Source organism: Cydia strobilella, chromosome 11, assembly GCF_947568885.1.
Source record: "Cydia strobilella chromosome 11, ilCydStro3.1, whole genome shotgun sequence".
In the NCBI taxonomy this organism is placed as follows: domain Eukaryota; kingdom Metazoa; phylum Arthropoda; class Insecta; order Lepidoptera; family Tortricidae; genus Cydia; species Cydia strobilella.
Genome location: NC_086051.1, coordinates 9,599,386 through 9,611,260, shown reverse-complemented (window position 1 = coordinate 9,611,260; position 11,875 = coordinate 9,599,386). Strand labels below are relative to the sequence as shown.

At 37.9% G+C, this 11,875-nt stretch overlaps 1 protein-coding gene across 2 annotated transcripts; it reads left to right on the top strand.

Annotated features, from left to right (window-relative positions):
• The first annotated feature begins 721 nt into the window (after window positions 1-721).
• LOC134745265 (uncharacterized) lies at window positions 722-10,733 on the top strand. Of its 2 annotated transcripts, none has more exons than XM_063679258.1 (4): window positions 722-1,159; window positions 1,982-2,149; window positions 7,554-7,809; window positions 10,521-10,733. In XM_063679258.1, exons 1-4 carry the CDS (start codon window positions 1,111-1,113, stop codon window positions 10,666-10,668), a joined length of 621 nt encoding a protein of 206 aa, XP_063535328.1. In that variant the 5' UTR covers window positions 722-1,110; the 3' UTR covers window positions 10,669-10,733. The 2 variants fall into 2 exon arrangements, with proteins under 2 accessions (XP_063535328.1, XP_063535327.1); XM_063679257.1 differs by having other exon boundaries at window positions 1,961-2,149.
• The last annotated feature ends 1,142 nt before the right edge of the window (window positions 10,734-11,875 follow it).

Below are 11,875 nucleotides of genomic sequence, written 5' to 3'. Positions count from 1 at the left end.
GGGCGGCATTTATCAACTCGAGGTAACTGTTGCGTGTACTCACACCCGTTTTGTACATAGTTTGAGAACAAAGAGCTTACACTTGACCAGCCTTTAATTACACCTTGGTGTGTGAGATCATAAATAATTTGCTGATCTATTAATCAAAACGCAAGATTTTTTGCCTACGTAGTGTATACTTAGGTGCCTTTTCGTTTCATTTTTATACTACAATGATGTCAAAAGCATGCTATTAGTATTAGCCGATGGTTATATATATAAACTGTAATATGCCTGACCGCGTAATATGGATGGCCATAGACTATGGACTTAGGAGTACTAGAAGTCCCTCAGGGTTGCAAAAGAAAGGCAAGGGCAAAGGGTAGAAAGTGAGGAAATGTTTGTCACGTTAAGTACATATTCAGTATTTATTTTGGGGAGGCTCAGCCAGAATCAAACTCAATAGACGCTATCTATGTATCTTTAGGGGTAAAGGGGTATCACAATGCGCTCTACTTGAAATGTGTAGCCTAAAAGTAGGTACCTATAATGGTACAGTTGGTGTTAAATTTTCTTAGCGCCACTTGTACCATATAACCCCGGGTTAGGTTAGGTTAGAACCTAACCTAACCCGGGGTTATCCGGTTAAACCATTAACCGGATGTTGAATTTGTACTGGTAACCATGGTAACTCCAGGCTTAACCGGTTAACCCCGGGTTAGTGATTGGTGCAAGTATAGGAATTCGACGTCACTTTTTTATGAATAAGTTCATCTAGAGTAACACAAAGCCTTCACATTGAAATTCCGCCCGTGGAAGCAAAGGTCTCGCTAAATATGCGCGTCAAAGTAAAGGAATGTGTTACGTTGGTTTAATTGGAAAAACGCGATGGGGGTGCGAGGTCAGTTGAGTGGGCTCCCTCCTCCCATAATAGGCAGTTACGATACGATCTCAGGGCGAGCAGTCGAGCTGGGTGTTGGTGATGCTCGGCAGTGCCGCGTGCCGCGCCGATCGCCCCAGCGGTCGCGAACCACCGGTTCGCCGATTGTCACCAAACATTGGCAATTTTTGAGTGTAAAATACAGAAACAACTTTACATATGGCTGCCGGCTAGTACTGGACCCATGAAACATGGGCTGCACGAGCAGCGTTCCAAGTATAGCTCCAGCGAATGCCACAGGTTTGCATTCGGACGTTCTATTTTTGTTTGTTTTCTTTGGGTTGACCTTTGAGAAGAAAATCTCAATCCGTTTTTATGGAATATTTAAGACTAAAACAGGGTTTACAGTAGCAGAAAATAAATTCAAGCTATTTAATTCATTATTTTACCACTTTTTAATACTTAAATGGTAATACTTTTTAACAAATTAGTAATATTTGTTAAATTATTTTTTTCGGTTAGATAATCAGTGTTTAACTATTTCTCGTACACTGTAGGTTGGTTGGTGGGGCCGGGACCTACTCTTAAATAAGATACATTACAAGTACGTGAAGGCAATCATACATACATATCAAATGGTATTCTTTGTTTGTTTTGCTAATCAATGTGTTTTTGTCGCTCTTGAGTTGCTAATTGTAGCAATATTAAATGAAGTTGGCCCTTTCCGCGCCTTTATTACTACGTCCCTTTATTGTTACGTCCTGTAGTTCTGTATTTACATACATATCTAATATCTGATCAGGTACTTGATTAGCTACCTTAGTTATTTCTTAATGAGTTTGTCCTTGATTGCGCGTAAAGAAATTATACCATTTTAAGCTTTAAGTTAGTAGCCAATAAATCCAAGGTTTTTTCACTACTACAATACTATTAGGTACCTAAGCTAATCTCGTAGCGCTACGCCGTAGCAGATAGCTATTACCCGCTTTGTAGCAAAGGCGTTAGCGTAACACGTAGCCGTAACGTAGTGAGAACGTACGATGTAAAAGTTAAAATAAGTGTAATTAAAGATTATTAATTACTAAACATTTCATTTTTCAGAAAGAAATATATCATTTGCAGACGAAGAAGAAAAGCCAACGGAGGAATTAAAGAAAATGGAAACCCAAACAAAAGCCATTATTGAAAATAAGGTGCTTCCTAATATGTGTGATAATTTAGATGAATCAATACTATTGTCTCAAACCGGCAAATCTATATTAGATACTGCAAGTCAGCGAATAGATAAAGGTGAGAAGCTTAGAGCAACACGGAAGGGAGGCGGCATTCGCACTATTTCCCTTCTGCCGAGCTTGTACTGCGAAATACTGCGAATGCCGCCTCCCTTCCGCAGCTGATCTAGCGCGGTCAGTTCCTTGAGCAGTACTCGGGCTGTGGCCTTGCAGGTCATAACTGAGCTAGCTGTTGCTAGAAACCGCAGCACACTGAACACCACAAGCAGAGAAAGTACAGTTAGAAGCCAGAACAGAAGTAACTGTCTAGACTCTAGACTATACAGGACGCGTAGTAAGAGTGAAAGACAGACATAATTTGAAAGACACTGATAATAAAAAAGCTCTCTTCGAGTACGGTTAGGTTATGCATTTAACTTGGACTTATATTTTATTGTAATCTTTACAATTACATAATTTTATATTAGAATTTTATTACTAAATTTAAGTATATTTAACACTAGGCTTGTGTAGTCTTCTTCTTCCTGCCCTTAATCCCAACTTCATTTGGGGTCGGGCCTTCTTGTGCGCTTGCGCCAGGCCAGTCTGTCCTGGGTTGTCAACAATGGGATATTCTGGGTTTTTAGGTCCCTCTCGACGGTGTACCACCAAGTGGAGGGCGGTCTGCCTCTGCCTCTTGGTCGCTGCGTGCTATTAATGTCCAGCACTGTTTTTACGGGGTGGCTATCGTCTCGCCTCATGACGTGCCCGTACCATCTTAGTCGCCCCTCCTTGACCTTCTCGGTAGTACATGTACTAAAATCAAAAAGACACGATTCCCTTCACTGTACTAGACCGAACTATTCCCTAATGATTCTGCTCTTAGTACCTTTTAGTACACTACACGCGAACGAAACAGAATGGGAGCGAGGACCGAGGAGTGACAATGACAGCAAAGCGATCCGAGTGATCCGACTCATCCGACCGAACTAAAACTAAACGTCGACTCTCTGTGTGCTACTGTACCAAAGAGGATATAATAAGATGAGCGATACTGTCATAGTACATTTTGTAACCACTGTAAATTCACTGCCATCTATCGACATACTTTAAAACTAAAAATGAGGATTTATAAAAATACGTTAAAATGTATTTAAATATGGATAAATGATTTTTTTAATTGCATTAATTATTTTTATATGATTTTGACCCATGTTCTTTCACTGATATGCGTTAAAATTATAAATAACAAACGAAACGCCCTCTATACGAGAGTAGGCCAAAACTAGTGGCGCCATCTGATCGAGAATCAAATTTTCGTGATTTTCGAGGCACGTTTTTTCCTTAGACTGTATCCATCTATTACGGAGTTATATCTATCTTTGCTATAAGTATCTATTAAAAACCAACACCGATAAAGTACAAAAAGTGACAAACGTATTCTATATTCCATCGGGCCGTTGCAATGTATTTTAAATAGAATGGAACCATATAAATCGCCTACTGTTTTATAACATGAACATAATTTAAAAAAACACCGCAGAAATCACCAAAACACATACATCATACATGTTCGTACATGTGTTGTGATCGTCATGAATAAATATCTTTTATCTTATCTTATCTTAAGGGTCTCCGGCAAGCTCGGTTCTCCATACAAACGTAGTTTCCGTTCTCATTTTAAAACGACTAGCTAGATTGCTCTGAAACTTTTTGTACTTACAATATATATAGGATAAGGTGTGTCGTCTGTAATTAGTTTATGTAGCTTCAGATACCATAGTTAAATAAATACAGCGAATTTAAGTTTTTCATACAAAACTTGTTTTTGCTCGATTTTGTTTGTTTTATAAACTGGAGCTATATAGACTAATTTCAGACCTAGATATACCTCATGTCTTTGTATGCGCAAAGTTTCAGTACAATCCAACACGTAGTTTTAAAATGAGAGCGGAACTTCGTTTGTATGGGAAGGTGCAATTCCGACGAGCTTGCCGGGGACTCTTAAAACGATTCTAATCTAATTCCAATACGGAATAACGCCCCAGATCAGAGTTCAAGGTGACGATGAGAACAAATTGGTGCCAACAACATTCCACCTCTAAACTCCTTACTAAACCACGAGCACAAAATCCTTTCGTAGGTAAGCTACCGCTACTTGTTAAAATATTACAGGCATTTAATATTGCAAGGGGCACGAACACTACGAACAGCGATCTTTCGCGATAGCTCGCCCTCTTCTCCATTAAGCATTAGGTCAAATTATTTATGAGTGTAGGTATTTAGGCACATTGGCACGCTACACGCGGGAACTAAGTTAGCTTGTAGTGCTACTTACAATGTCTAAGTACATTATACTTATACAAACAGTACAAATGAATGCTATGCCTGATAAAGTAATGTACTTGTCTTATACCTATACTTCTTTCTTTTCCTCTGAACACATTTCCTAATGGGAAAATAATTGGCAGTAGTTTACATTACCATTAAATGAAGTATAAGTTACTAAAGTGCTGAAATGGAACAGGACGACAAATAATAGACCATATATGTTCAGCGAAAATAATTAATTGGAAAAATTATAGAATTTGCGCTAATCTAACTTTTGTAACGTGATAACGTGGATTTGCATTTAAAAATGTATGAATTTAAATCGAATATAATAAATATAATAATGGACAGGAGACCAGAATCTCTGTATTATGTGTTATGTTATGTGCAAAGCAATACAACGATTTTAGTATTCACGTTTAATTGCAGTTGTCACTTATGTGTAGGGGGATCATACTCGATAATTTGTTACACGTTTCGTGTCTCCGTAGGTACTATAATTTTATCATCAATAGTAGCGAATGAAACAACGCCCCAAAAGTATCTGATATTCCGGATAACTTATCCAAATATGGATAAATATCTTCAATTTACGTTTAAAAGTATATCTTTTACATGGTTGTACATATAGAACCATCAGTTTTTGTTAAGCTGCATGTTGCAGAATGGTAAATACTTTTGACACCTTGATCCGCTAGTTTTGATGCTGATACGAAAGGCGAAATGCTACATGCTAGAATTATTTGTAGCAAAAATTTATTGGTAGGTACTCTACCTTTTATAAGTATTTTTTCTTGATCCTAGGATAAATAACCGAACTCATTGTCTTACTATGAGGCAAGGGCCCTAATGCCCTATACATCTAGCACTTTTCCGGTTGCATCCTAAAGAAACCAGGGGTGTACGTCTGCACCTAAACTTTTCTCTATAAGCCAGGATTCGAATCCTCGACCTTGGATTTGAAAGTAATGCCTAACCAAATTTGCTATCACCTATATACCACTGGTCTGCGTGTAGTGCAAGTGACTTAGATATGCATATATGCATACTGGAATTTAGATTTGTTAGATACTTGGAACTGTCAAAGGGGCCCACTGATTACCAGTCCGCCGGACGATATCGGCCTGTCAGTTGTTTGGAATTCGGAACTGTTAAATTTTTGTTCTAACTGATAGGCTGATATCGTCCGGCGGACTGAGCAATTCCAGTATAGATGCCCCAGTGGGATAGATGCCTCGATTTTAATTTCTACTAGTAGCAGAACTGTTAGACTAAAACTCCACTACATAATAGCAAGCACTCCCCCTGCAAGCCTCAGGGCCGCTGTTAACATAAGCGCGAGCGTATACGCGTTTCAGGTTTAAGAATCTTTATTCTCAAGAAGATATAACAAAACTTCATGAGAAAAATTTACATAAAAAAGTTGTTAATAAATTATGTTATTATAGGTGTTTAAAAGAAAGAATGGCAACGCGCATGCGACACCTCTGGGGTTCATCAGTGAATGTTACTTTTGACTCGCTTGTGATTCCTGTTTTTTATCAATAGGTTTGGGTGCACTGAAGCGTAAGCTGCATGGATAAATATATTGTATTTTAATTTTATTATTACTTATTTTTTTATTGAAAAAGGCATTTATCCTCTGCAAAAAGTATAGTTGCCCCGATTTTTGATCGGTATAGATGCCCCAAGAGCATCCCTAGGGGCATCTATCCAAAACTATTTCAAAAAATTGTTATGTAGCAGAGGGGCGAAATATCTCGTAAATATAAGAGGAAACAGGGTGCTGTCCCGCGTAGCATCGCCTAGTCAGAAGAAAGCATGCAAGCAGCCTTTGAGAAAATGAAGAAGGAAGAAAAATGAATCAACGATATAACCAAAACATCCGGAATACCGTCTAGAATACGACGACGACGTTTTCAAAATAATGAATGTAAAAGACTGATAACTTTTAATTTAGCTTGTTTGATTTCAAAGGGCATCTATCCTCTGACCCATTTTTGCGATGAGTCATCTATCCCTCACGGTAGGCATCTATCCCATTTTTAAGAGGTCAACAAAAACACGATTTATACAAAATTAGTGAGACTTAAATTAAAAATAAGTACAGTATACGTATAGGACACATTGCTATAAAATTATGAATTATTGAGTTATAAAGCTATTTCAAACAGTGGAGCATCTATCCTGGAATTACCCTAATCAGTGGGCCCCTTTATTTGAGTATATTTGTAACTAACAAAATATGGATTGTAATATCGTCCGAAATAAATGTATTTTTTATTTTATTATTATTATTTATTTATTTTTATTTTATTTTTTATACGACCCTCGTTATCACTGTTATCAGTCACTGTTAGACAATCGACCAAGTTTTAAAAACGTTACATTGTATCAACTTTCTTGTATATCACATGACTTGAATATTTTCACAACCTCGTTAACCTACGTCTAGCCTTCGCACTTGTTTTATTTCACCAACTTTATTTCGGTATGACGTGACGGTATATTTTTAAACTTCGCCACCATAAACACAGCAGAGAAAGAGCTAAACAATTATATGCAAATTTGCCTAACGCTTGCGAACCGGGTCGACTTACGGTATCTGTTTTTTTACTCTACATTTTTTCTTTCGCCGTAATTTAGTTTCCCCCGTCTCACGGCGTTTGTTTTTTTAATTAACTAGTTAAATTTGGCACATTTCCCCTGGTGTTCGGCTGAGCTTGTAGTAGGTATTGCATAGGTTCTGCAATCATCACCAGCGATAATGTTTTACACATCGCAGCGCGCAAAATGTATGGCGTACTCTTACGTCTACGAATATTTGTGGGCTCGTCGTTGTGCAAGAAATTTTTGTAGATGGCTGTGGCTGTACAACAAATCAAGAACTGGGGCCCGTTTCTCAATAGCTTATCGTAGCTTGTAACACAAGTGGAAATCCCTTTCAAACTAAAGCTGTCAAAAAGTGATGTCACTTGTATTACAAGTTACAAGCTTTTGAGAAACGGGCCCCTGCTCTGATGATCTGACAAAAGCCCGAGGGTCTGTAATAAGTAATAAAGCAACTCAACCCGAACGAATATGAGACTTACAATCGTCTGGCCGAACCTGTGAGCTTATGTTTTTGACTAATATATGTTTCTCTTTTTTAGATGTACAGACGGATAGTTTTAGGATAGATAACCAAAACGCCTGGGATGAAAGTTTTAGATTAATGCATGAAGAAAAAGAGCACACTCCAAACTTAGAAGAAGTGGTCGAGCAAGTGGTGGAGATGTTGCATTCAGATAACAACACAAAGAGTGCGAGGAATACTCCAGAAGAGCCGGCAGCTACCCCCGAGGTCGCGGAGGTCAGCGAAGAAGTCGACGCTGACGCTGCGGACACTGCAGAAGAACTAGACATAAAGTAAGACTGTGAGCTGTAGACCTCGCGATAAGCTTAAAAAACTTAAAAATTAGAAATACATAGTTCATTGAGTCACTATCGTAGGGAACTCACAATGGTCTTAAGTGCCATAGACCCTAGTGGCGCTTAAGAGTCCGTCGACCGTCCAGTGGCGCCCTCATTAGGGGAATTAAACCATTTCATTGCTGTATAAATCAGTATTTTAATATTGTTGTCCTGCATTCGCCACATTTTAGTAAATTCAAACAACTGTAAATAAAATATTAACTTTTTAGCATGATAGGTTAGATTAATTTATTTGTAAATTACTTTAATAATTTTTGTTCTAACAATTACTACCCGCAATAATCTATGTCATTGTGTAATTTTCGCGCTACATGTTGTTAGAATACTCGTATCTAACTGTGCCGGCTACCTACAGGACAGGCTCTGCCTAGTGTAGGAACCATGTATAAATTACTTCTGATTTATATTATTCGAGTACCTGCTTTATGTTTTATGATTATTATGTTTGATCAACATCATACTCGTATATGTACTGAAATAAAGATTTACTTTATTGTGCCCCAACTTTTAGTCTTTATCACATAGTTTTATTTTGCTTTATCAACTAAACAGAGAATGCCCAACTAGCAAACTAAGTCGTATAAGCTTCACTCTTTCGACTGTGAAGTCGAAAAACAGTCTTATGAAAGATCTTCGTTATCAAAAAGCCGTATTAAAGCAACTCTCTCGACTGTTTAGCATTGAACGCTTTTTGGCCGCATAAACTTGTCAAATAAATGTGCTCTCGATCAACTCATATCGCTTTTACTCGATAATTGTATCTCCATCGCCTTCTTGACGGTCGTATGAAGGATGTATAAAAGTAACCAAATTGCTAAGTTGTCGTCAAAACAGCTTTTATAGCGCCATGTTTCGACGTTCAGTTCTTACAAGCACAATTGCTGGGTAAAAGCGGTTCATTCAACAAAATAGTCGTATAATGGCTGTCTGAAAGATTTTCTTTCAACTTGAATATTGAAGTTGAGAAAACGCTGTTTTAACGGCTATCATACAGCTAAATAGTCGGATGAAAGCTGAGTGAGGGCATTAAGGGTGACAAGTACGATGACAAAATGGCGAATTCATATTGACTTTAAATTAATATTGTTTCTGACAAATTTTCTACTGAAAAATCTTGCGGCCCATAAATTTTTTAACTAACATCGAAAAATTTCATTCCGCACATGAAAGGACCTACGACCTTGTGTCGTCAAGAGTTACATAATATCATTATGGCTGGCGTAAAATTCAACATCATGAGCATAATATACTCTTTACCTTTTACTTTTATTTTCTGTCACTCAAATTTGACAAACGTCACGGTCTTCAATAGATGCCGAGAGTGCCGTAATGCATGCGCTCTCACGACCAAAGAGTCGAGTGATTGCAACCGCGCTGCTATATTACCTACGATAAATAATCTCGAATGAAAGCGATTTTGATGGCTATCAATAAAATTATCAATTATCTTTCAACAAATTTGGCTATTCATACGACACTTACGATATTCTTTCAACTAAAAAGCTTAAAGAAGTGCGCCCAAATCGCGTTGAGAGAACGTGGTCAGATCCTTCTTTCGACCTTTTACAGACCTATCTCTCGACGGAATAGCTGAAAGAGAAACGTAATGCTGCCTTTCTTACGACATAATTTGCTAGTTGGGTGGTGGTCACATTTTTCCGTTTAGGTGATAAAGTCAAAAGTAAGTAATATAAAACTATATCACATAGATAAGTAGGACAACAATATTAATATACTGATTTATACCGAAATTAATTGGTTTATTAGTAAACACATTAAACACAATTCCCCTAATGAGGGCGCCACTGGACGGACGATGCCCTCTTAAGTCTTTTATGCCAATGCCAATTTTTGTCACAACTACAGAAAGTTTTTGTCTAAAACTACCGAACCCGCTCACTAAATTTCACGAGATTTGGTTGACAAATGCGTTACCTGCAGAGGAGAACATCCCGACATACGAAAACATTTTTGCCCAAGCTTGGAGACCTTCGCTAACGCTCAGTCAAATACAAGGTTGTCACGAGGAAACCGAAAGATTTTAACCACGCTTTTCTGAGGCCAAAAGAAGGAAAAAAAATAATAAGTTTAGGTCAAATTCGCAAAAAAAATAACTTTTTTGATTTTTTTTTTCGATTTTTCAGATGTATTTGTACATAAAAAGAAAATATTATTGGTAAACTTGTCACTTAAAATGGACTTTTACTTTTTTTTTCGTAAAACGTAAGTTTTTTTTTACAAAGTGTTACTTGTCACTTTTTGACATTTATAAATAAGGTTACTTAAGACTACGTCCCACAGTGGCAACATCGTCATCAAAAATGCGTTTTGCACTATGTAACAATAAAAACTTGTTTTTTTTTTAAATTGGTATTAACTCTGAAACTAGGCAAATTATAGAAAAGTTTATAGGACATTTTAGTCTGTAAATATGATCAGTAATACGCTGTTAAAATTATTCGGTATCCTCATGTTACACCGTGTATAACTATTGTTCTTGCGAATTTATTACAATTATACCTACAAGGTTATAGTCGACAAGGAACTTATATTTTATCGCCTGTTCGACCATCCGTGGCGTTTTAGAGGTCGGAAATATTATTGTCCTATACAAATTTAACATAAATATAGGAATATTTTTCCAGTTGCGAGCATTTAGAAGAAATGGTCAGCCCGAGTCAGTCGGAGAGCAGTCGGGCCACACGCTGGGAAGCGCTGGCGGACATCGCGGCAGAGCTGCCGCCGTCACTCGCCGTCGACCCTCTTACCGGACAAATCTACACCTTAAAGTGAACAATGCTCAGGCGCTGGTTGACTTCAGGGCCTAGTTAACTCCGGCAACCTTTAAAACTCTAATTCAATCTACCTATAATATATTCATGTGATAGTTAGGTAGGTTAAGGTACCTACTGCGTTTTACGATGTCACTCAATGTCCTAGCCAGTCTGAGGAGTAGTTTTAGGGCCCCAATTTAAAACCATGCTCAACAACAAGCTAAAAGTTTGTACTGGTTACGGGCTCTAAACTATATCTTCGATCGTTTCTTGTTAGGCATATGACTAGAGCGCTTCGGTCTAAAGTGCTGGCGGGAGGATATATTAATTTTATACCTCAAAAAAATCGTTGGTTGAAATTTACCTAGATGACATCAACGACTCCTTTTCAAAGTTTAATTCAATCTATACCATAGGTGACTACCTATACTATAGTAAACTTAGGCTCTTCCGAACTTATCGGTGCAGAACCAGTGCAAATAGATAAGTATGCATTAATTCTAGCTGATTGGCGCGGAACGCAGGAACGGGACGTAACATTTTCAATTAGGCACAATCACACAGGCACTGGATCTCGGTCTCAAGTTATACCTACCTGGGATGAAATAACAGATGTAAATGTACCAACGCATTCTTTGCCAAGGGGCGTAGCCTAGGAACAAACTTGTATGACGGTGAACGCATATATGCGTTGCTGGTTGCTGCATGGCAAGTGGCAGTGAATGTGTTAAACATCTATGATGTGCCGAAATTCACTTCGTAGTTTTTTATTGAGTTGCGTTTGTTGTGAGATTATAAAAAACCGGCCAAGTGCGATTCGGACTCGCGCACTAAGGGTTCCGTACCATTACGCAAAAAACGGCTAAAAAATCACGTTTGTTGTATGGGAGCCCCACTTAAATATTTATGGCAACAGAAATACATAATCTGTGAAAATTTCAACTGTCTAGTTATCACGGTTCATGAGATACAGCCTGGTGACAGCCGGACAGACAGACAGACAGACAGACAGAGGAGTCTTAGTAATAGGGTTTTACCCTTTGGCCACGGAACCCTAAAAACGTAGTCCTTATTTTTCTCCCTGGATTACGTACCTATATTAATATTATAGAAATTGTAAGTATTAAATTTGATGTATAGGTACAGGGTGTAACAAAAATAGTGGGGATCCGTTTAAGGGCATATTCGGTATCGTGTTCTGATTAGGAAAAAGTAGAAAAAAGTTT

Excerpts from the sequence above, each read along its gene's own strand:
- LOC134745265 (XM_063679257.1), top strand. The coding sequence starts at position 1,111 with ATGGGCTGCACGAGCAGCGTTCCAAGTATAGCTCCAGCGAATGCCACA. Across the intron at positions 1,160-1,960 it reads AGCTCCAGCGAATGCCACAG|AAAGAAATATATCATTTGCA; the intron begins GTTTGCATTCGG and ends TTCATTTTTCAG. Across the intron at positions 2,150-7,553 it reads AAGTCAGCGAATAGATAAAG|ATGTACAGACGGATAGTTTT; the intron begins GTGAGAAGCTTA and ends TCTCTTTTTTAG.